The following is a 26,448-nucleotide window of genomic DNA, read 5'->3' as shown; positions in this document are numbered from 1 at the left end:
AGAACCTTTAGATGACCATCAAAATGTTTAAAAGAAGCGCATCGGCACAAAATAAAGCCGAAAAGATAAAGGTGCAGTCTGTGATGTTTACAGACAGTCTGTAATTTTCAAGAGTTAAAGGGCCAGTTCGGACGCTATCTGCTTCTCCAACGAGCCCTGGAAAATCTCTGCCAGACTACGCAAAACGCGCCATCTAACGGAGGACAGGGAGCTCGCTAAACTCCTCAATCTAGGACGCCCGCCAACGATGTCATTTCTTGTTCAAAATCATCAGGTATATTCTCGTCGTATTTCATATTCTGTATCGCTCTGAGCCATTGCCTGTAGTGAAAACGGTAGTATTTCACTCCAGCGTCTCTCGCTGGGCCGTTCCTTTCAGAGGGAGGGGCGCAATGCACGCTGGGTGTTGTAGTAATGTAGAACGGGTGAAACCACGAGCTGTTTGTACAACTTCCTCCACAGCTATGGCGCCAATTTCAAATATTATTGCTTCTATTGATTACAGCTTTGACTGATGGTGGCTTTTTCCAGGGGCGAACTGCTCCTTTACTTGCTGAAACTAAATTTGCCATTTTGCGTCATAAAACGAAAAGCGGCATCAGCTTGCCATGACCGGCTGCTGCACCTCTTCGTCGTGCTATGATAGCTGAAACGCTGTACAATAATATTGATTCTTGTTGATGTTTACACAACTGCTTTGTGAGCAGATACACAGTGTGTCTGTGGTTCTGTGTGCGGGAGAGACAGAGGGATGTGTCAGTGTGTTTACTATTGACTCAGCTGCTCATGATCACAATGACAACAATAGATGCAGTAGAACACACACCAGCGTGGGCCGCTGTTTAGACATGCAGCGTGTGTTTGAGTGCCAGCGACTCGAATACACATGAATAAGACATTTTAACATCTGGTATTAGACAGTCAGCCCATGATGAGCGTGTTTGTTTGCATACAGTCATAGTCTACATTAATTACTCCAGGAAGTGTTATTTTGGAGAATACATTTCCAATGGTGACAGCAGCATGTGGACATTACGAGGCTTTATATGGTGAGTTTGGGTTCTTACTTTCATCTCTATGATGGTCTGCAGGGCCTTGGTTTTGCTTGGATCCTGATGCAGCTGATTTCTTCTGTGCAGTTCCTTTCAGAAAAGATACAACAGTGTGTCGCACCAGAGCAGCACAATCATTTGCTTTTTCCTTTGTTTAAAAATCCCCAAAAAGTCACATAAAGTCTTCACACGTGTAAAATGTTTCATACAACTGATACATTACATGGTCAATATGGTCCTACATAAGATCATGTGACACTCAGCACTGCCCTCTAGTGACTAAAAAGTAAAAGACAGTCATGTTTAAGTCTTGCACTGTGAATCCCATATATATATTATATGTATATATCCCATATATTCATATCAGATCGACCCGGGTAATAGAGTACCTCTCGCAGATGGATGTTCTCCTTCTCCTTCTGATCCAGAATGACCTCCAGGTGTCCGAGCTGGGCCTCTGCCTCAGCGATGCGCCTCGCTCTCTCCTGCTCCTCCTCCTCTGACGCTCTGCCCGGCCCCGAGGGCAGCCCTTTGCTCTGCAGCATCTCCAGCAGCTTCTTAATGGACTCGTCCCTGGCGCCCAACGTCTGTTTCTGGGTCTCGATCCTCAGCTCCATCTCCTCCAGGGTCTTCCTCAGCAAGAAGAGCTCCTTGGCCTGCCTGTCGTGTTCGGCCTGCAGTCGGCGGAAGTTCTCCTCCGTCAGCTCGATGGTGGTGAAGTGGTCGTTGGCAGAGCGGTTTCCGCTCTCCTGCTGCAGCAGGTGGTTCAGGTCCCGCTGCGTGCGCAACTCGTCCTGCAGAGCCTGGATGGTCATCTGGAGATGCTGATACATGACACACGCATACACACACAGACACTCAACAATTATTAAAGTTGAATAAGAACAGTAAAAAAATTATGACTAGTGATATAAACACACTTCTGAAAGGCTGTTCCCACGTTTCTGTGGAGAAATGCAGGTCAAACATGGGGACACATCACCTACCCCTCCGAAGAAGCAAACACACTGTAAACATTGGATTTTGTCAGTTCATTCATTTTAACAGAAGCACTGTTTCTTTATTCTGGAACAGGAATCAAATTTAGTCCTGTAAGATTTTTTTAAAGTGTATTAATGCTTGAAAAAACTCACAGCTGTCACATCTATCAATGTGTAAAGATTGCTCTGTTTAAAGACACGTGAGCACATTTAATTAGGGTTGTTAACTGGCTTATCAAAGCAGAAGACCACCCGATGCTTCACAGGTCTTTGGTCTCTGACACTCAGCCCTGAGGGCTCAAAGGTAGCATCTGGTTATAATAAAAGCCTGCAAGCTAATTAAGCATCATGTAGGTGCTTATGAATATTAGAGATGACCAGTTGCCTTTGGATGGCACGGATGAGATTAAGAATTTACAAAGAAGAAACAGACACTGACGTAGAGGTCACTTATGTTGAATAAATGCAGCTTGTGTGAGAATATTTTAGTCCAGAATAAAATCAAAACAAAAGCAGACTCTATTATAAAATGTTATTGTATGTAGGTGTGTTGGTTCCGGGTCGAGGGACACACTTTAGGGCCGAGTTTCTGTGACAGATTGAAGTCTTTGGGTTGCCAGTTGATTTTTTTCCCAGCAGATATTTCCAGAGTGAAATCAATCTACATCCAGAAAACGGCCCAATCAGGACAAGGAAGAGGGGGAACAGATTCTTACACTGAAATAAGACCCACATTACAGGCAGTCTGGGGTTGTAGGTTTTGTGGTACTACAGAGGGATGGAGCACCAGACATGTTTGGATTCACACCACTGAACAAACTGATCACTCTATATAGTTTTACAGTATTTGTCGGGGGAGATATGAGGGTTCACAGGATAAGGAGACAGGCTGAACTGCCGGAAATTATTCACTTCCTTTTAGAGGTTTCGTAGGAGAGGAGGTTGTAATGGTGCAAAGGGATTGCCAGGTGTCTGAAAATACACGCCACACTGCAGGTGACTCTATGTTGTGCACACAACGTGTGGTGCAAACATAGGGACAAACCTTGGTTCTCCTGGCGTCCAGCAGCTGCAGAGCATGGGCAGAATGAACAGAAAAAACAAATGTATGGTAAAAACAGAGCGTCAGAGCATGATGCAACAGAGACGGATGAACAACACAAACCAGCCACAGATTTCAAATGAGAGCCGCCAATCAGTCTGTCCGGCTGTCTGGTTATCTGCCGCCGGCCCTCAGTCAGAACATCATATTCACAACAAGGCCTACAGACGAGGAAATCACTTACTGAGAATACCTTTCTGGAAAGAGATGAGGATATGTGGTTTAAAATGGCTGTAATAGGATTTCAATTAGCCATCATGATCTTTGAAATATTAGATGGGTTTAATTTAGTTACAATTAGTGAAAGATATGAACAATCTGAAACAGCCTCCACATAACGCCAGTTAAAATCTGATTTCTGGAAGCATCTCTGCTCTAAGAGCTGAAGGTTACAAATGTCCGTTTAATGACTGATGATGATGGCATTAGCTTAGCTTTTGTTCTCCTGAGACCTGAGCGCAGCCTTTGACACGATCGATCACAGCATCCTGTCAGACACACCGACCTTACCCGTCAAAATAAAAGGTTCTATGTCTCTACGAGCAGCTATGGCTCTTCTTTATCTTCTGTTAGGTACGGCGTGCCTCAGGGATCAGTTTTACTTTTTTCTGTACATTATTCATAGACTGTGTTTCTTTTCATTTTTATGCTGATGATACGCAAGTGTACCTGCCTGTTAGAAAATGGCAAAACTGATTCGGCAATCTGCTGATTCCTTATTGGATTATATCTCGTCAAACTCCCCACATGTAAATGTTCCACCGATAAAGGCTCCCTCCTTTTTTGCAAGGGTATCATTGCATCAGATCTGCATCCTTTGCTTGACCTCTAAGTACCTTAAAAGCTGATATTTATTTTAAGATGCTCAGGCAGAGATCTTTTGTCTGTTCCAAAGGCCAGGCTGAAAACTAAGGGAGCGTATGAGGAAGGGCCTCGAGGCTCTGAAACGATCCGCCTGAAGAAATCAGGTTGGTTGAGTCAGTGAGACTCAGGTCAGGTGACTGAGTCAGTCTCTTTTATCCGAGAGCCTTTCATGATGTTCTCTAAACTTAAACTGATATTTTTTTGGTTTTAATTATTTTCTTTTATCATTTCCTTTATTCACACAGTCTTGGTATCTGTTGACATTTAAAACCAGGTCATTTTTTATTTGTTTCATTTTTCTGCCTTTGTGAAGCACGTTGAAAAATGGATTTTAGTGCTGTTTAAATAAAGATTTTTATTGTTAATTATAATAAAATGCATCCCGTATTTGACATTCTTAACACAGCAGGAAAAAAAAAACAGTGTATTGATCTTGAAACATAATTAAACAAAAAGATCATTTGGTTTTTCGCCCCTTTACACTCCTTGCTGGCTCACGTCCTTAGTACAGACGAGACAGGATAATTAGAGCATGTGAAGCATGTGCTCATCCAACCACTGGGGGGCACTGTTTGTGTAGGCAGACGCATCAGCTGATGGTTTTTCTGCTGACTTCAGGACTGCTGCCGGTCTCCTCACCATCCTTTGTTCAAAAATCCCTTTTTCTGAGTCACAGCTATTTTTTCTTGTAAAACAAAAAGATGCATGCTACATAGCTGTTAACAGACTTAACCAATCAATAGGTGACAGATGACTGGTTTCCTTTACCATAAGTCACTGCAAATACAGGCATGTTATTATACCTGCTTGTACTAAATTCATTACAATGGCATGCATAGATTAGTTGTCAAACCCTTACACAGAAATTTCATCTCCTCTGTTTTTAATCTCACCTGACTCCCTCGCCCTCCCTCATCAGTGCTCCTCGCTCTGTCCTGATCAATAACCTGCCGTCTTGGAACTAAACTACAGGAGACAGTCCAATGACTCCATTTGCATAATTGCACTGTAGGTTAAAATGACTAAGGCTGTTCCCCCCCATATCGCCCCATCATTTAAGCAGAACTGTACCACTTCCTGTGCGTCGGTCATGACTCAGCGGTTGTTGCTGTTGTGGTCACCCTGCCTTGAGAGAAGGCGTCTCTTTGCTGTGTATCCTGAAAGAGATCTTCCCAAAGTCTCAGAGTAAAGGAGAGACGTTGAGCTACAGTGTCTCTCTGACTGACACTGGGGGCATCCAGGGGTAACTGGCTGTCAGAAATCCTTTTGTGCAGAAACACCAAACCCTCTGAGAGGTTCAATAGACGAGAAGTCGAATTCTGTAACGTTTCCCTCCCAAAATCTATCAGGATGCCAAAAACGCTCACAGCTGTTACGTGCTGTGTTGAGTTTAATTAACTAACGGTCACGGTTTCAGTAGAAACAAAAGGTGAGGACCCAGAAGCAGACTTAGATATAAGGTTTAATTAATAAAAGGCAAAAATGCACAAACGAAATCTAAACTCCAACAAAAGACAAAAAAGGAAAATCAAAAGACAGAGCAAAAAACTTACAAACAAAACCAGGAAACAGGTAATCCAAGGGAACAATGGGAGCCACGAGGAAATCAGGGGAGGCACGAAGATAATCCAAAGTAGACACGAGGAACAAAATCACAGAAGGAAGGTCAAAGACAAATGCTGTGTCCAAAACCGCATACTAACGTACTGCCTTCTACATACTCAAACAGTATGTACTGCATACTGCCTACTAACCTGACTATTAGGATGCCAGTGGCATCATACTCAGAGCCGTCTTCTCCGTATCACGTGACTTAATCGTTTACGTATGTCCGGTCTGATCTCCGGTCCATCTCCGCCATAGTAGAAGCTGAATAGCCGCAATGCATTTTGGGGCTCCCGTCTCATACTCAAATATCTGGGCCGTATAGTATACATATATATGTAGTATACATCCGGGCATTTCTCGCATACACAAAATTGCATACTATGAGATGGGAACGCATGACATACTCAATTTGACGTCACAGTAAATATGATTAGTATGATTAGTATGATAGTATGCGGTTTCGGACACACTGATAGACTCAACTCCACAGGAAGGATGACAATGAACTGGCACAGAAGGGTAGGAACACAGAGACTAAATACACACAGGGTAATCAGGGACAGGTGAGACTAATTAACACAGGTGAACACAATGAGGGCAGGGCACGCAATCTAAAAGGCGGGAAACAGAACAAAGGAAGGAAGTAAACCAAGACATGTCATACAAGGGGCAAGAACTACAAAATAAAACAGGAAACACTAGAAAACCAAACGCAGGACTACAAAGTAAAACAGGAAATAATATCTAAACACCAAAGTACAACTCAACAACGTAACTAAACTAGAATGACTCATGACACTAAGAGTCTACCGGCATGCTAGCAGCTCTGGGAAGCTGTACTCAGGCTTGCATTTAGCATGCTAACATGCTAATGTTAAGAAGGTATAATATGATTATGTTTACAGTTTTACTTCAGCATGCTAGCATTTTTCTGATTAGCACTTAGCACAAAGTACAGCTTTGGTTGACGGCTATTTCAATAGTTTTATTCAACATTTTCAACAGATGTTGGCGCTCGGTAAAAGGTTTTGGGATAAGTAGATTTCTTCCTCTGGGGAAGTGAAGCCAAAACATTTGGGGCGCCCCCTGCTGACTGGCTGCAGTATAAGTCATAAAGCCCATCTCCTTCATGTTAACAGATGGGACATGAGTCAAACTATAAAATCTAAATACACGTCAAATAAATGTTTCTCAAACATGGTTTCTGTCATTATAGTTAGTTCTTATCATGCTGATTTACGTCCAAGTGTTCATTTTTCTGACAAGTTTAGTTTTAATTAATAATTTGATGCTGTAAAAAGGATGATTGACAGCTCTGTTGACAAACACGGCTCCTGCAGCCAATCAGTTCTGGATTAGCAGAGTAGAAGGCGGACCAGCGAGTGGAGACGTAAGTAAAACAATCACTACAGTCAATGAAGTTTCCATATCTGTGAACGTCTGCTTCAGACCAACACAAAGAAGCTGTTCTGCTGTTAAACACGCCGACGTGCGGGATCCTTGCTGTTTTTTTTCTCGGTAGGTTAAGTGTGTGTTTTGGTTAGTGAAAGTGGCTACGGCGGCTCCACCCTCCAATCTCTACTGCACAACTCAGGCTCCAAATGATGTCACCGTCGCAAGATGGCATTGCCCATCATGGGGGGCATTGTGGCATTCATTTCATACTATGAGAGCAGATGGAGACGCGTCGTCCATCTATATATACAGTCACTGGTTGGAACAACCAACATGCCCAGAAATACTCCACTAGCTACAAATGTTTTGGCTAGTCGGACACGTAAGAGGTTAACTCATTCACTTAGTGTTACTCTGAATGCAGATTTACATTAAAAGTTCACAGTTTGTTCTTGTTTCTTTTTTTACCTGGTGGCGCAGGCAGCAGCAGCTATATGCGTGGTGAACTCTATGTGTGTGTGTGCATTAAAAGATGGTGGGTGTGTATATGACAGATGGACAGCTCTACAGCACTGAGTCAGAGCAGCCTACTGCTCACTACAAACAGCCCTAATCTCTGTGTTGTATGTCGTGATGGCTGACAATATATAATTACACCCACAGCCACGGCATTTATTCGTCTGCGCTCAGCTAAAAGAAATGTAGAGAGCGGCAAGAATGCAGAAATCTGAGAGTTGGAACAATGCACAGATTTTAAGTAACACTGAATCTGACCATAGAAAATATATGTGTTCACCCAGTGTGCAGAAGGTTATTACATTTCTTTTATGTAAATATGTGCTAGTAATTTTCCACCTGAAGAGTGTGATGTGCCTGTGTAGATATGACAAGTTCTACACGATACCATACATGTTCTGTTTTTGCGACGGAGGGGGCGGTTGGAAACTTGCATAGTGGGCGGGGACTATGCAGATTCAGGAATTTAATTAAAGTAAGTAAGTTAATTAAATGTATTTTGCAGACAAAACATACCAGACACAATTTAGGTTTTATTTTATACATCTTAAAACATGACTGGAGCGGTGTTTAAGGGAAAATCCACTGATGTTATACATTAAGGTCAGTTTACAGTTGTTAAGGAGCACTACGTGAAAAAGTGTAAATATCTGTGAGTTTGGAGCTACAAAAACGTGACACCTGCGTCGCCTGCTCATCATCTCTGCATTACACTTAACTAAGCCTGAGACTTAATTAGCAGCTTCTATCAGTTGCATTATGGGTAATGAAGCACCCAGTTTTGACAACTAAGATGAATGCATTGAATAAAAAAGACCATATTTATGGTTCTGCCACATTAATATTGATAAATGTTATAGTATATTATAGGAGTGGCATGCTTAATTGTTGCACTCTTTACATATTTGGCTTGATTAACAGTCAAGAAGCTGTCTTCAGTTTGATTTGAGGAGAGTCATCGACCCTTCTTTGTCCTAACATTTATATTTGCTGCATTGTTGTTTAGTAATCTGCATACATCATAGCTGTAAGAGGAAAATACATCCTGCACACACATTACATATGTAAGGCCGTAGCGTATGTATGAATCACAGTTTTGTGATTTAATGCTTGGTATTAAATCTGTCGCTTCACACTGATCCAAAGCACCCGATGACACACAGCTTCTGGTTAATGAGGAGGTGAAGTCATAATTTCACAGTGATTTTGCATGAAAACCAGACAGCCGGTCTCCCAGTGTGGGCAATCAATAACTCATTCAAAGAGTTTCATCTACAGCGACGTCACCAAGCGAATGATTTTCAGGATACAAAAGCATTCTCACACAAGGACTTTTAAATAATGTTTGAGGTAGAGACACTTTGGTTCCTTCTAGTTAAAGTAACAATCTCGAAGATTTCCATGTAAATGTCTGTTAAGTCACAATCTATGAGAATGAGTGTAACATAATGGTTTTTGTGCCTATGGCCCGCTGATGAAAGCCTTTGTATTTGCAGTATTACAGACTGTAAGGTAAACAGTAATCTACTACGGCTGAACAAACAAAGAAAGGATCGATGACTACAGATACAACTTCCAAAATAAGTCAAAATCCAAAGAAAAAGAAACTAATTGGACGCTCAGATGAAGGCAAACAGTCTAAAAAGGAAAGCGACCGTCAGCGAGGAAAATCAAGAGTTACAACCATAACAAAGGGAGCCAACCGTGGACGTCACACATGCAACACTGTCTGGATATCTAGCAGGTGTGCTCCCTCAATTTCCCTTAAATTAAATGTATTGCCATAGGTGCTGCCAAAGAGAACAAAACTGAGAGATTACCACTCATGAGAGCATGTCACTGAGCTAGCAGAGAGGAGAGCCAGCGAGAGCTCAGACCATGCAGAGCAGAGGAAGAGTCATGGTTAATGAGTTAGTCAATTTATGTGGAGTTCAATACTGCCAACATGAGATACAGGTGCATGACTCACAGATCATAGCCATCTCATGATTCCTACATATATTGTTACAAAACATATTAATCTTACAGTTCATCTTGGCCTGTACAGTGGACGACCCTTACTGAACTACCTCCTGAGTCACAGCCACACCTACAACCTGTCAAATTCCACTTTCAGAGAGATAAATCCATTTTGTTGTCAAATCCCCTTTTTTTCCCGTCTAAAAAAAAAAGACAAAATCTTTATGATTAGATTCTCACATTACTTTGTAAAATGGACACTCATGCCCTGTTGGCTCTGATCTAATCTTAAACTGAGCTTTAGAGTAGAGAAGAGGACACCTGCAGACTGTAACACGTCTTATCCCCTTTGCTTTGTTCTCTCATCCTCCACTCCCACCTTAATCTCACCAGCCTTGCACTCGGTAAATGATTCCCTGCTTCTCTGCATTACATCTCATCCTGTTGAGATGAACTGAGGAGGGAGAAAACCTCCTTTCATCACCTCCCTGTCCTTTCGGATGATGCAGCAGCCATCTTATGTGCTCAGCTGAGGGGGTGGATGCCACAGGAAGTATGCATGTGATCTCTGACTGTTCATATGATACTTCCTGTGTCCATATGAGCTCACCATGTAACGACAAAAGTAATCAATATCTTCGCTCATCATGTGACATGACAGCAGCAGGCTTGTTTGCTACTAACTAAACAAAGCTGAATGTACTGCACACCTGCTGCAGCACTAAATATGTGCATCAGAACTATTGTGACTCCACCTCTCAGATAAAATGCAGTGTAGTGGTTATGACTAAGCCTCTGCACACATTAGCAGCTGGCACAGCTACAAACAGAAGAAAGCTCCTGTTCACATACAGCACTAAACAGATTGCATGACACACATGCACCTGCAGCCTCATGCACATGAGCACGTGCGTTCATTCACAATATGCTCCAACTACAGTCCCACCCTGTTCTCATGTTGTACACTTTAATTTCTCCAACTATGTAAGAACCGTCAGCTCACAGTCTACATAAAACATGTGATGTGTCCGTGCACACAGAGAGCAGCGTCATATGGAAAGCCAGGCCTCCATTTTGGGGATTGCATTGATGTAGGCTGACTGGATGGCTGAGCAGCAGTGGTCATGACTCAGACAGATATGGTACGCTCTAGCTCACACACTTCCCTCCAGCGGCTCTCGTCCAGCTTTAGCACGACAAAATATTCTGCTGAATTCAAGTCGAATGGTTCGGCTCTGCAACAGCTTGAGCTACTTGCATAGAGCAACAGTCCAGGACTAATCATTACATCAGGTCATCCACTGTGATTAAACACAGTTATTTCATGGTGGAGTTTGAGCTTTAAAAACAGATGAAAGACAAACTCTAACGTCTGAACGGTGTCCCTTTAAGATGTGGTGAAAAGAGGCACAAATTCCCACATCTTGTTTTTCACAGAATAAATAATGCATCACATTTGCTCAAGCTAATAGAGGCCTGCAGCACCTGATGCAACTGTAAAACGTGCGACAAGACAGATGTAATGATTGGCCTGAAATCACTTCTATATTAATGAGGCCATCCCGACGTAAGTATACACTTACGTAAGGACGCCTCACAGCCCAGAAATCAAGATCGAAAATACTAATTATAGTAACCAGGCACATCTGCCTTTTATTAGCCCTCATACTTCATTAATGAACCCAGCCAGGAGGGATATAAATATATTCAGTGCAGAGAGAGAGCGAACACTGACGGACAAGGCTGAGGGTAAAAAAAGTCCCCTCTTTGTAGGGAGCACAAAGGACTGAAAGCCCACACTACACTTTCATACTCTCCCGGACAGATTCAGTTCTTACAGCGTGTGAAGCCGAGCTAAAAATACACACAAGGATTCACGCTGCGTTTTTAATCACACTGAACATAAGGAATAAGTGAAATGATGAATTGCTTAGACCCTGTCAGTGGCACGTTCTCCTCCCAGACGCCGTCCCTGCACATTTACATGAAACATTAAGATATAAAGGCTCCTCTGGCTCCCCTCAAGGGATCCCCAGCAGGTAAAAACCGGAAAGCTTGACCTCCTTCTGCTTCAGGGATGAGCTGGCAAACTCTTTAAACGGCAGTTTAATCAGGTAACCAAAAAGCTATTACTCTGAAAGCGAATGCTCGTCATATACACAAATGCAGACAGGCAGGTCTCATTTAAGGGTCACGCTGATGGTATCCTGCTGTGACCTTGAAGGTTGGAGTGACAGCGTCTGCCACGTTAAGTAATGAGTGGCCTACTGGCCGCGCTGAGGACGACGGCATCACTCAACCAGACTGACACAAACGCAGACACATTGGAATAAAGACCAGCTGGCAAAAAAAATCAGCCCTTACGATTCTTTGGGCAGAAAGCAATTCGCTGCATCACGCCACAGCCTGCCTCACAGAGACAAGCAAATAGCTGTAGAGCTCAATCCAGCCAGGAGAGAAAGACGCTGACCTTTTCCACTTCTGCCTCAGTGTGTGGGCACTTTTCACTACAAGTAACGTGTCAATTATATATCGGAAACATATCAATAAATATTGAAAAGTCTGCGCTAAAACTATTACATGCCAAAGATATCATCATCTTCAATTTGCAGATCCTGCAGCAGAGAGCGACACAAAGACGATTCTTCTGCTTATATCCTGATTATTTCCACTATTAGAAACTATTTTCGCGTGTCTGCGCATGGAGAGAATCTGTGAATTTCTAGCTTCAAATTTTCCTAGGTTTAGTGAGAAAAGCACAGTCTGTATGTTTATATTTGAAGAGAGTGAGGGCCAGATGAACAGAGGTAGACAGTGAGAGATGATCAAAGTCACAGTGAGTAAAGGAGCGAGTGTGGGAAAGGGAAGACACAGGGAGAGAAATAGAAAGTGTTTAAGCATCCTTGACATTTGTCTCTGGGCCGTGTGCCTGCTGTTGTCAGTTACTGATTGAACTGGGCCATGACTACACCCCCTCACTGAAGCAAGCAAAAAACCTCTTGACATCTCGCACTCACGGGCCAATCTGACAAAGCCTTTATTAAGGAATTAAAATGAACTCATGTTGTTTGAATGCATCCAAAAGCTGCAATTCAAACTTTGAGGACTTCATTGACAAATAGTGGATAGTAGAATGGTTTCATACGAGGCACAAAGCTCAGTAAATCAGCTCAGATTTCACAGAGTAGCTTATAGACAAGCACATTGAAAGGTTTTGTATTTCCTGTGGCTCAAGTGGTCTCTCTGACATTGATTCTGTAGCGTGCAGGAGAGTGTGTGTTAAATATTAATGCACACGAGAACTCTTTCCAGAAAGGTTTCTACAAGTACTGAAACACGCGGCTGTAACTCTCGGACTGAGGACGACAGCGGTCTACAGCAGAGAAGGAAATGGCGACAGGAAAAAGACTAGCAGTGAGATTCAGCAGTAATGAGTGGATTATGACAGCTGAGAGGGCGGCTCTCACCTGGTTCTCCTCATGAGTGACTCTCATCTGCTCCTTCAGGATGGAAGTGCGAGCCGCCTCCTCCTTCCTCATGATCCTCTCCTTCTTCAGCTCAGGACTCCAGAAGCTCTTGATGCTGTTGGTGGAAGATCCCAACTTACTGTCCTTCAGGTCAAGCTCTCTGCGCAGCAGCTCATTCTCCCTCTGCATGTCCCTGAGCTGGGCCTGCATCTCCAGCAGCTCCCCCCCACTGCCCCGCACCGCCTGCCTCAGCAGGGCAGAGGGCACCCCCTGGTGGTGGTGGGGATGCAGCATGGAGAGGGAGCCCAGGTCACTGTAAGACAGCAGGTCAGCATGGTGAGGCAGCCCCACTGAAGCGATGTTGGGACTGCTGCCCATGGCTGTGACGCGGCCCCCGTACATGGCCCGGCTGGTGGCGCGACCCAGAGTCATAGTGCCTTTTGGGTAGGTGGCAGTGGAGCCCACGCCCTCGTGGTCACTCAGGTACATGGGACCCGAGGTGGCATAGGCAGCGTTGAGGGACTGGATGTTCTCCATTGAGAGCGTCTTGCCCCCCGCACCACCCCCGCCCCCGCTGTTGGCCCTCCGATGGCCCAATCTGGGGGACCTTGGCAGGCGCGGGGACCGTGCGGGGCTGCTCTCTATATGGCCTACAGCTCTGGCACTGCCGTACATGTCCTGTGAATCAGCGGTGTGGCCACCAGAGGGTCCTTAACGGGAGCGCGCAGAAATGAGGCTGCTCTGACTCTCTGAACCGCACATGTGTGACTTATTTCATGCCTTAATAGGTTGAGCACATCAAAGTCAGATCTGAGGAGACAGGAGAGAAGCACCTGTTAGATGAAGAACAACTGTGTCACATGAAAGGCACACAAATAAAACAAGTACAAAGCTAGCATCCCTCAGAGACTGCACAGGTTAAAACAAACAGATTTGGCCTGCAAGACGCTGCAGACGGAGGAATAAACAGTTCACTTAGCTTTAGGACTCTATTAGTTAACATCAGCAGCAAACTGTCACATTGTGCTGGCTCCTATTTCAAATGGCCTGCAGGAATTTCCCAGCATCATGCTGGATTTCCCACTGGCCAACATTTATCTACATCCCATTAGTGCTGCTAATAGAGTCAGGAAAGTCAGTACAGCTTTACAGCCTCACAGTAAATAAGAGGCTAATTAAAACACAGGATTCGATATCGGATCTTATGTTACATTTGTCTGTCGTGATCAGTGATGGTCAATTGTTTAGTATCAAGAAAGTAATTTAAAGGAAATCCTGATACTCATGAAGAAATGAAGCAAATGCAGGACATATGTTAGAAAAAATCCATCTCATGCAAAAATCTCAGATTTAATCATTTAAATGTCAGTTTTTTTTAACTAGTAAAGACCTCTGTTTCTGTACGAGTGATTTTAGCTCTTTGGCTCCCTGCTTGATCAGCTCACAGAGCCTGTAAAAATCACAGTGGTGTTTTAAAACTGGTTTTATTACTATTATAGAAACTGAACCGAGTGAAAGATCATAACTTATCACAAAATTTCTGGCCACATTTTAATTAAAGATTTAAAATACTGCACATCCCGCAGGCTAACGAGGAGAGAAGGATATGGGAGCCTTAATTTTTAATGTTGAACCAATGGTTCTGCCATTGCAGGCTTTAATACATCACAAGACAAATCACAGTCTGTGATATATTACAGCCTGGGATGACACATAATGGAGGTGTCATTGTTACATTGTGGTAAAACACAGAAAGCTGTTAAACAACAGAGATACTTGTGGAGGCTGTGTGAATGTCACAGGCTGTCTGGTGAAAAATAACATTTGACCATCTGTAAGGAAAAAATTAGACCCTCCATCAAAGTGAACTTTGGTACTTTCTCTCCTCCAGTGACACTTGCTGCTCAGACCCAGTTGCCATGGTGACAGTTCCTGTGCTAACAGAGAGAAAGCACCTCAGTCGTCTGAAATAACGCGAGCGTAAGTTTCCAAAAGGTTAGAGAGGAAAAAAGGTAAGGGGGTGTGTTGCAGCTGTGTCAAGGTGACATTATTTCTATCTACCCGATGTTTTTCACGCATATTCTTGTGTTTTCTCTGAGGGATGGATGACGCGACGCCTCATGGAACAGGACCGTGTGTCAACAGGTCTCCTTGTTATGTGAAATCAAGTGCGATTTTGGATGACAGGAACCCTCAGCTGCACTCAGTGAGGCATCATGTGTGTGTGTGGAAGTCGGCCAGGGACAATGACGGCAGCCGGAGCAGAGGAGGTCAGACACACACACATCATCTCTGTTTTTAGTTAAAAGCTAAAGTTGCCTAGAAATGGGAGGGCAACTAAAATTGCAGAGCAAATCAGCAAGAATTAGTTGAAAGGCCTGGAGAGAGCACGTGTAAACAGTGTGAAAAAAACCCTCCCTTTTTTCTTCAGTACCTCTGAGACACACGGGCAAATTAAATTCATATTTAAATAAGAAGACAAATGCAACAACAAACACTGCAGCTCTTATCTACGGTGGTCAGCTTGCTGCAGCAGGTCTGTGAAGTCTGGGTGGTTAGTGTTTTAGGAGCAATGCAGACCAAACAACAAAAGCATCTTACGTTTATAATTATAATTGGCCACCTGTATATCTAGTCTGCTGAGGCTCATAATGTTTGCTTCTCTTATGATGATTCAACTTAGTGGTCATATTTTATAAATTCAGTCAGTGTTTGTTCGGATCTATGTGTAAGGAGTACTGATTCAGGCAGTGACCCGCTCTCTACCTCTTAAAGCCTTAACTTGCCTTGAAATGCATGCATTGAAACCCTTTTTGTTAACGCTGACACATTCTAGTGAGAGCTACTCAACATTAGCCATGATTCACTTGAGTAGCTGCCTTTGTAAATGTGAATAAGAGGAAAACTATAACGCGATGTGGGGAAAAGTTTCTAAAATGCTGCCAACTGTGCTGGTGGGCCAGTGATCTGGGATAAGTGCCATGTGACTGCAACTTCCCTGCTTTGATCCCAGCTGGGGATCTTTGTTGCATGTCCTCCCTCCTCGCTTCTTGTGTTTCCTGCCAATCGTCAATGTAAGCCATTTAATAAATCCAGAAATAATGACTTAACAAAGTCATGACGACATATGCCAAACAGAGGAGAACGGTGACAAGGAGCAGTGTTAACAAGGACACTGCTTAGATCATGCTTAAAGATAAAGACGGCGACCAGTCTCAACAGAAATCTTAACCTTGTGCTTGCTTTAGTATTGTTCTTACTGTATCGTAAGATGTGCCTGTTTTTCAGTCCGCCCAGTAGCATACACTCTAATCACATTACTGCAACAGTCACAGATTTTACAGATTGATAGCCTGGAGTTTTAAGCGCTGGGATTACTGACACCAACATTAAAGTTATAGTGTAAAGTGTAGATATGCAACTGGTTAATATTTTCATCATGTGTTGTGTTTTATTAACTATTACCTTTTAGTAAAAATGCTTAAAGTAACATATTGAAATTCATTCTTTTGTCTTAAGCCAACAAAGACCGAAAGATATTCAACTTACAGGAATCAAAGACAATTTTCTTGTTTTCAAAGCTGAAACAAATCAGTATTTGCAGTTCTAATTGTTTCACAAAAGACTTAAAGATGTACACAATTTCCAAGTTGCTGTCAATTAATTCTTTGTAGATTGACTTATCAGTTAATTGACTAACCATTGCACTCGTACAGTGGACATCTGAGTAAAATACTGTACAAGTTGTCTCCAAATTCTCTAAATAAAATGATTGCTCTCATCCTTGTAATCTTCTTTGAGCACTGCTTTGAAGCATCATTTCTTTAGTACATATACAAATTTAAACCCATACATACATCTCTCAGTGTGCTGGGCAGAGGGATATCACATAGTCAGTGATATTATTGGAGCAGCAGGAGGGATGCCAGCTGAGAAGGCCAATTGTAATCCTGCTCCCCACCCCCACTCGACTTTAACTTTACAAAGGATTCTCAACGATACACTTGAGTCTGATTCAATAAACACAATGTGGATCTAATATTACTGCCTCCTTATAACCTAACACCAAACACAGCACAGTGTTTGAGCTATACACTATCGGCTGTTACGGTTTAGATTTTATATTTCACGCAGCTTTTTGGAAGTCATGACCACGCTGTCACTTTCATTCATTTCTGACCAGACGTCATACTCTTACAGCTCAGGTGGTAGCAGATCATTAGTTACCAGGACTAGAAAACCTGTCAGTAAATGCCAGAACAGGCCACTAAAGAGATGATCACTGGATGCAGCGGTGCGTTAACAGCTCAGAGGATACAGATGTTGTAAAGATTTCACCACAGGCGATTCTGAGTTTATCTGTGTGGTCAGGGAGGCTATGAGACTCTATGAGGCTAATGTGACATTTTTGAAGGCCAGCATGCAGGCTTTTTGTTCCTACATGAACAAAACTGTATTAAATAAGACTCCTTGTCAAAATCAGGGATCTTTGTCTGTGATAACGTGCTTTTGAGGTCAGAGCGCATGTCTAGGGCAAGCACAGAGGGACATTTTCTATAAATAGCCTTTACAATGGGTTGTTAATGGAGAAATTCCCGGTGAAAAGAAGTGCCAACCCGTTCAGTGCGGTGGGCTACAGTGCTGGTTGAGCAAGTGCAACACATGCAGCTTCCTCATCACGTATTCTACTACTGAGTCTGAACGCCCCCATGCTTCCCACTGAATTCAATGGTTGGCTGATTGGATGAGAAAATGTAAATGTGCAACTCCAAATGGCCTGTTCCAGCGTCCACCCATTCCCCATGCTCAACGGTAGAGCTGCCTGGAAATGGTTTGTCAATGTGAAATTAAAAAAAGGCATTTAAAACGTCCTCGACAAATATTAATAACACATTTACGCCTCTGTGTTTTTATTTAAAATGTGTATTTTTGCTCTTTGCTGACTGATGTGAAGCCTGAATTGCATTTGATGCAGCATAGGAAGCACGACCGTGCAGTTGACAGCTCATTGGGCCTACATTTTCGATGCCTCCAGCGTGGTGTGCGTCGAGCACCAATGAAATATTAGTCTAACCCGCCGTGGGAAAGCCGACTGAAACCTTTATTTTGAAATACGGCGCTGCCCTATCATTCCAATACTGCTTTAAAACGCTAATCCTCCGGTATCAAGTGATCACTGACTGGCTGTGTCCATGCAATGAACGACCACGGGAGGGGATTTTTTTTAAACGCTCACAGCCCGAGCCGTTTCCGCCAGGTCGCTCACGAAACGCTTAAAAAACCGAAAGGACACTTCACGGATTCTCGGTGTCATTACTTCAATATTAACACGCGGATGAACTGGAACTTAAATAAAAGACACAAATGTACCTTAATCGGTGTTAATTCCTCTCCTTCTTCGCCGATCTAGTCGGCATCTTGTCGCCTCCATTCACCCCAGCAGCCTCTCTCAGCATCCTGCGCTGTCATTGGGCAGCGGACACGCTCTCTCTCCTCCTCTACACACCAGGGAGCAGCATCACCACTACAGCCCGGCTACTGACAGCGGCAGCTGGCAGGAGGGGATGGGCGGATGAGATGCGGCTGAATCTCACCTCATTTTGGTGTTGAATGGAAATCATGTGCACTTTGAGTTAGTTTTTAATTCGACCTCACACTTTATTATTTCTCTTGTTTTCTCTCATTGGTCGAGGCTCTGCTGGTTCCCGGAAACACTGTGATGTAGTTACAGCACATTTCAGAATAGGTGGGCCTAATTCAAAATGAGATGTGTGGCTTGGATCAGTAGTCAAACCTGTGGGTAGAGCCAGAGGAAGAGGGTACATAATTGCCCTGAATCAAGACTGTCAGGCAGCTTTTCCTCCCACGCTGTGTACCACCCTCATGAAGCTTTAACATTTAATGCTGTTGGTTAAATATTTTAAGGGCTGGGACTTGAGTCTGCTAATCCTAGCGAAAGAGGAGGGAAGTGCACGCCTGACAGGCTAAATGCTGGGCATAAAGCCCTCCTTCTTTCAGCCTCCGTCTGTCCTGTAGGCTCATTTCTCGCTCCTTTATTAATCTTGCACATCTGATCCAGTTAATTCTTATTTTTTGAGCAGAGGAAACAGAAACAATAAGTGTGCATAAATAGATTTAGTAAAAGCTCATGAAGAGCCCAGAGTTAGAAGGCAAGATCAGTATCTGTAATGTCTGATAAATATAAAGCTATAGCCACATGTTTAGCATAGCATAGCATAGCATAGCATAGCATAGCATAAAGACCAGACATGTGGAAATAGGTTAGGCCTTTATAACTCTGTCCAAAGGTAACACAACCCACCTACCAGCACCTCTAAACCATTAAAGGGATTTTTTTTATGTTTTGTGTGGATGTCCAATAAGTTTGAATGTAGACGATGAAATAAATTCTTCATGGTCTTAAATTGACCAAGAAAGCTGAGACTTTCTACTCACCGAGCGTGGCCGGCGATACTTACATGACCAGGATGCATTGCGCGCGACTACCTACAGCTTTGGTCTCTCACTGCTGTATTTTTGAGGCCGTGGCTCAAATAAATACAGAGAATATTCAGACAGCCAAAACATTGTAAATGTATCCTTGTTGAAAACATCCTGCCCTCATATTTTGTCATGCCATATTCTCTGTTCACAGTCCATTTTGGCTGCTTTTTTGGCTACTGACTACATGTTATAAAATGACTGCCTCGAGCTGCAAGCCAGAGAAACAGAGAACATCAAAACAACTGTATATACTATATACCTAACCTTGATAAATATATATAAGGTTGAAAATCAGCAAGGAATCCCTATAACATGCTCCATGAATCTATAAAAGAATCAAAGTAAAACCACCTTTTGCATTTCTTATGGGTTTTTATGTACCAAACTATTTCTTGGCCCAGCCCAGTAACTTCATGGTTGCCTGGCAACCTCACAGAGCTACAGGACTTGAGGCCACAGCTTCGTATTTACCTCACAAACATGAGAGAAGTATTAATCTGCTCATCTGACGCTCTGCAAATAAGGCAAATACGCAAAAACTATTTCGTCAAGTATGAAATGTAAACCATACAGAACTGGGACATAGAGTCTCAAACCTTTGGAGGAACTATGACTGTGTGATTATGAAACAGTCAGACTGCCAACATTATCAGATTTGTCTGAGGGCAACATCAAAGATCCAGTGAAACGTCTGTCGCAGCATGAATCAATCTGAACTCATGACATCACAAACTGCGACTTCACCATGAGGTGAGAACGTCCTTCAGAAGTGCTTGTACGCACAGCCCTGCTAGCTTTTCATAAACAGACCAGCGCCCCCCTCGTGTCTTCCTCCTGCTCTCCCCTGCCTTCAGGCCTCCTTGAATTAAGGGGACTTTCTCCTGTTTTGCATTGTGAACACTGACGCTAAGTGTGCTTGACAGGGCCCAAAGGAGAGGCATCAGCATTTCTGTGTCCTGAACACAAACACACAGGCTCTCTGACTCCCTCACACATATGTAGGAGCAAAATAGGGGCAATCAGTACAGGAAGAAGCCTTCAGTTATCCAGTTAACTTAAAACCCTTTTTCTCTATGGTCCAGTTACATTTACAATTTGAGATCCCTTGTCCCTTGCAGGCCTTGAAGGCCATGTAGCATCTTGGTTAGTTTTTCTTTTCTTAATTTGACCTGCAATATGTTCCTGTGTGCCCCATAGACTCTATAAATAATAACCACCTTCACATTACTCATTGGTTTGTTGACTGACTTTTTGAAGCCTTGAATTTGGAATTTTGGCCAAGAGACGGCTTGACTCACCGTCTGCTCGCCAATATCTCTGGAGGCAGAGCGAGTGGCAGATGAAAGACACATATTTGGTAACCTAATATTACCAGTCTTTTTCACTACGGCTAGTCGTCTTCTCTGCAGGGAAAGTCAACATCAATCGTGACTCCCACACGTTGGCCACCACAAATAAATTAGTGTAGGACAAGACAGGTATGATGAGCAGATACTAGGTCTGCTAGTTAGTACTAACACATGAATAAAACAGTACTTGATTTTCACTCACCAAAAGAACTCAACACAGACTTCTTGAACGGCCTGTTAAGAAACCAAACATATTATTTAGTCATATTATTTTTCTAAACAACAACACAAAAACGAGGTTAAAGGTTTAATAAGTAGGATTTTTTCTTGCATTTTGTCAACAACACATTCAAACTGAGCCCCTCCTCCTCGGCTCTTCGTCACCAGAAGCTCACTCTCACTCTCGCATGAGAGAACACGCCCATGAGCTAACACCGACAGCATCACGGTTAGCTTTGCGCTAGCATGCTAACCGCTGGTTAGCTTCTCCTACCTGGTTTGAGGCACCTACCTGTCCAACAGAAAGAAGGCCACCTCTGCATCGCTCTTTCGCCATGTTCGCCGGTCTGAATGGGTCCCAGGTGCTAATTTGAACCACTCCCACACTCACCCTTTACGCTGTGATTGGCTCAGGAAACAAAAACAGCGCCCCTCCTGACAACCTCCCGTGCAAAGCAAAACAACAGAATAGATGCAAAGGGAAGGGTCCCACAAGGGTCTGCACACACACTCACCAACACACATGTATAGAGGCCCATAAGTAATGAGTTATATTATATTATATTATATTTGTAAAAGTTTATATTTTATTTTTCTAGGAAAATCCTACTTATTATACCTTCAAGTAAATTAGCTGAATTATCTAAGGTGCCACCTAGTAGACAGCCAGCAGCATCCACCTGTCACTCAAATAGACCACGCCCCTGATAATGCCTAACTTAAGGTCACTAATAATTTAAATGAGTAAGTTATATAAAAATGTACGTAGCGTACGGTTGTTATGAATAAATAAATAAGCTGTAGAGAGCTAAACCGTTTTTTTCTTAACCAGGCGGTAAACATGTTTATTTGAATTTGGGGCTTCAAGGGATTGACTCACTTTTGGAGCACACCTCAAGTGGCCACTCAAAGAACTGCAGTTTTGGCACATTCACATAGGCTTCATCTTTCAGGCCCAGAGTTTTGCTTCATATCCCCAATGCGGTCAATGCTGAAGTACTGCCAGGAACAACCATTTTCTCATTTGACTGTCTTCATTTCCACAATAGTCATCATCTGAATTAATACAGATTAAACTTTAGGTGAGTATAAGGCCTACGCTCTTGCAGAAAGAATATACTGCCAATTAGGTTACTTTTAGAAAGAGGATTAGACCCTCGCCCTGTCATAAGTGATCACTGCCCCCTCAGCTTTCAGCCAATCACCTCTTTGGATGTATATCGACAACAAACGATTTAAGAGAAAAGGATGTCTTGTAACACAATTCCTCTTGCATATCTAAATGGTGTTACACTCACGCTCCTGTCCTCCCCCGCATAAATCTAATTTTGCTCCAACAAAACCATGCCTGTGGGCTCTTAAAGGTTGACTTGCAGTGCGTGTAGCACTCAGAACTGATTAGAATATACTTACACAGTATTGCAGCTTACCTACACCTTATAAGCAGCACGGGACGGGACGCAGCCTCTCTTTGTCCCTGCAGCTGCAGTTAGTAGTGGGTATGGCTCATCCGTTTCGACCTGCTGTGATATAGCATACTAAGTGGATGTGCCTAGATGTATGTTTAATGTTTATAATGTCTTTTATAAACCAGACCTAGTCTTACTGGTAAATAAATTAACACAGTGTGCATGCTGGGAACACACTTATGTTGTTGAGGCCATTGATAAGACTTTAATAGTAACACTTTAATGTTTACAAGCTATTCACTAACATGAACTGCTTTGTGGTTGGTGCTGGGAATATAGTACACAGTTGGGTTTTTGCTGAAAACAGCTGCCTGTTGTGAATGCAAAATATGCTGATGTGAGTAAACCTAAATAATGATTGCTGGAAAAAAAATCAAGTGGGATGAAACAAAATACAAAAGAAAGATTTTTCAATCTAAAAGATTAAACACATTAAAATATAAAAAAAGATATTCTTTCTCAGTTGTCATTACGGCTTACAGGAGCTAGCTAACACTGCAAACATGGATTCACTTTAATACTTTTAAAATAATAATCTTATCTCAGAACCCAGCCAAGCTAGTTAACCTGTGAGTTGCTGTGTCTGTGCACTGTTTATTTTGCAACAAAAAATCTGGGAGTGGCTGTAGAGCTTGTTTACTTGAGGTTGGAGATGATTTGGCTAAAAAGGAAGGGGTGGTCATGATCATTAAAATTGAAAATAAATAATACAACATATTTCAATTCAGAAAATACTATTATGAAAAAAGAATGAAAACTGTTATTTTGAAATCGAAATGTATGTATGAGAATACAAATAAGTCATATGAATATTAGTGATGACCATTTACCTTCAATATTACCATTTCACCTAAATGTGAAAAAAATGTGATTGGAATTCCTAGGCAGGCAGGCAGATAACATTTTAAAACTGACCCATGAATAAACATGTTATCTTAAATGCTCCAAAAATAAAGTCAAATTGACGACACTACAGTCACGTGTAGCCTGCCCTCTGTTGTTCAGCGGTATAATTACACTGCCCAAATTAGTTACAGGTGTGTTAATCAAAACTAAGACATGTTAGCTCGCTCGTGAGGATTTCCACTCGTTGAGAGAGATGCAGACGTTTGTCCGGCCGCTGCAAGAAACGTTTAAAAAAGTAAATCCTCTATCCAGAAATATATATACCAACCACTAGTACCAGTAGAAGACCTACGACATAGGATTTACCTGTTGGCGACAACGACCCAGGTTGCTCCTCAAAGCCTACCTCGGATTTGGATGCTAGCTAGCAGCAGTAGAGGTGTTGCTAACCAAGTAGCATCACCACTGACAGTGACGAGTTTGCAGAACTTCAAACACCTCGCCCAGGAAAGCAGGCAGAGACGTACAGAGTTACTACATCACCTAAAACGGAAAATAAGTAATAACATGTTATGAGTTTTGCACAGACTCAAGATTCAGACCGTCTCCAATTCAGCCACATCTTCAGTCCTCTCAAACACATTAACCTGTGGTGAGTAGCCTATTTCCTGTGTATGCGTGTGTGTGTGCGTGTGAGGGGGTTGTAGCTGAAGGTTGAACGTCTGAAGGGGTGCAGGCCTGTAAAAAGTTTGGGTAACCCTGCTCTAATGTTGTTCTTTTTGAATGATCTCAGGTGTTAATTTGCATACTTTATATAACTTACTCAATTCTTAGTTTTTTCTTCAAAGGCTAGGCTTCTCACCTACACCAAGCCTACTTGAGTAGCATAAAATCGTCTCCTTTAAAGCTTAGTGAATCTCGTTATTCTGCCTTTTCTGAGACAGTGATTTAAGGGTATAGATCTTTTTTTTAATGTGAAACAGCAATGGTCAACAACAAACCCTTTAGAAAGCGTAAAGGCCTGGAAAAGGATTGTGTCTTTATTAAAGGATTGCACATTGATTATGCAGTCTGTTGGGTTCTCAAGCAGGCAGATTAAGACTGTGAGTGACAGGTGAGGGAGGAAAACCTGAACAGCCTGTTTTCCCTCGGCCCCATTCATTCATCATTTAGCTCAGCACAGTGATGCATCTGGACATATTTAGGGCTAATACAGTTGTGGGTTTGCTCTCTGCTGACCTCTTGTGGTGTAGTCACAGCATCAAAGTCATGTTTAGTGGCTCCTCAGTCACTTGTAAGAAGTGCTTTTTGATGACTCTCCTACATCAGAGGGGTTTCTTTTCTGTTGACTCCTTGAAAGAAGCAGAAGTGGATTTCTTAGAAATGTCAAACTTGCATTGTAAAAGAATCGCATCATGTGTTTACATCAGAGTGAATCAGCTGTCTAGGCTCAAATATGCTAATGTGCACTTTGGCTGTGACGGTGACGTGCAATTAATTAAATGTATGCGCCGTCTTTTCATTCCCTGCTTCCTCACTTCCTTTACCTCTATATGTCACACTTCCCACCACTTCAGGATGAGTCACTAAATGATCCTCTGAGGTCATCGCTGATGGAAATATTCAGTTAAGAGAGACTCAGAGGCTTCAAACGCTGAGGGTCCCTTACAGGAAATGGATAAACGCAAGCATCCCAATTATAATTTAATGATTTACATCTATGCCCTTATTAAGAGGACGTGCAGGTCAAGTGACCTTTAACTGAGGACAATCATGACTAACTGTTAATCAACCTTCTGTACACAAGCATTCACCTGCTCTGAGAGAAGCCTCTTTAACCACTGCTGTGTAAGACAAAATGTAAGAAGAATGTCTATGAAGAAATATAGAGAGTAAGTGACCCCCAACAGTAAAAGAACAGGGTGCACAGCAGTTTTATATATCACCAGGATATTAAATATGCTCCATTAGATTGACCTGAAGGAAAAAAAGGTTGGACGCCAGTGCTGTAGAGCTGGCTGCTGCAAGGCCCAGCAATAAATCTGTGTTAGAGCAAAGATTGAGCACTTACGGCTTCACAACCCTGTCACCGGTGGGTCATATCAGTTAATAGAGATGTTTCAGTGGCAGTTTAACCTTCATGGACCTATGTCACAATAATCTTCATGACAAAATATATGTTGTATGAAGCCTACTACTTGCTTTATGGCTGTTATGTTACAGCATTGTTAATGGCTTTCTCAAAACCATCAAATATCCTTATGTTCATCCTCATGTTTAGATAATAAATAACTTCTTTGCATGCACTCAGACACGTCCTTCGCACCAAGATTCTGCTCACATCTTTGAAGCCTTGTAAATCAAAGGATCGTCTCTCGTTACGTCTGCTGTTCATGTCACAGTACAGCGACTGACCCCATTAAAAAACCAGTGACCTTCTTTTAGCCGCAGAATCGGGGTTAAAGTTCAGTTTGATCATTTTACATCATGGTGTGGCCTTTGAATATGTCTACCATGCAATTATATTTGACCGCTTCAAAGTCTGGATTAACATCAAGCATGTATCAGGCCTCATCCTTTTTACATTTACATTCCTCTACTCGGTAATATCGTTAGAAGGTTATTTTCTTGCTTTAGCTATCCTGACAACGTACTGAACAACAGCATGCATGTATTTATAGTATGGCTGAGCCTTAATAAATGTACATCCTTTGCATGCCAGCAGACACTTCCTCCGCTTCAAGATGCTGCACAAATCTTCTGTTTTAAGCTTTCATAAATCAATTTGATGCAGATTCATACAGTATATTATTATGAGTATGAATGCAGTTACAGTATGCCAGAGCCTTTCCACTGACCAACCCCAGCTCCACGCTTGAAAGTGTTTCATAATTAATTCAAATGCTTTACATGATGTAGTTTTGGCGTAAGGATAAATCTAAACCTTTTCTTGCTCTACCTTGCTTCCAGTTCTTTCACTAACCAGATGAGGGCAGCCAAGGTCTGCAGATGTGACCAATCATGCCTCACTCAGTCGGAACGAGGAGCTGCAGAATGGATCGTGGTGTCTAAGCCGATGGCTGATTGGACTTTGTTACGGTAGAGTACCTCTCTGCTT

General features: G+C 42.6%; 1 protein-coding gene across 5 annotated transcripts in view; it reads right to left on the bottom strand.

Annotated features, from left to right (window-relative positions):
- Window positions 1-18,460, bottom strand: part of erc2 (ELKS/RAB6-interacting/CAST family member 2) — a 39,951-nt gene extending 21,491 nt beyond the window's left edge. For all 5 annotated transcript variants that reach the window (XM_069677693.1, XM_069677694.1, XM_069677696.1 and 2 more), the window contains exons 1-4: window positions 18,314-18,460; window positions 12,944-13,753; window positions 1,442-1,876; window positions 1,068-1,142 (exon numbers count right to left, since the gene is read on the bottom strand). In XM_069677693.1, the coding sequence (XP_069533794.1) occupies window positions 1,068-1,142; window positions 1,442-1,876; window positions 12,944-13,618 (1,185 nt within the window). In that variant the 5' untranslated portion in view covers window positions 13,619-13,753; window positions 18,314-18,460. The remainder of the gene's footprint in view (window positions 1-1,067; window positions 1,143-1,441; window positions 1,877-12,943; window positions 13,754-18,313) is intronic.
- Between the last annotated feature and the right edge of the window lie 7,988 nt (window positions 18,461-26,448).

The sequence above is a fragment of the Semicossyphus pulcher genome, unplaced genomic scaffold (assembly GCF_022749685.1).
Source record: "Semicossyphus pulcher isolate SPU_LCO1_2020_fin unplaced genomic scaffold, fSemPul1.0.p SCAF_3, whole genome shotgun sequence".
NCBI classification, from domain to species: Eukaryota; Metazoa; Chordata; class Actinopteri; order Labriformes; family Labridae; genus Semicossyphus; species Semicossyphus pulcher.
The sequence above is the reverse complement of the archived record's forward strand: the minus strand, read 5'-3'. Positions and strand labels throughout refer to the sequence as shown.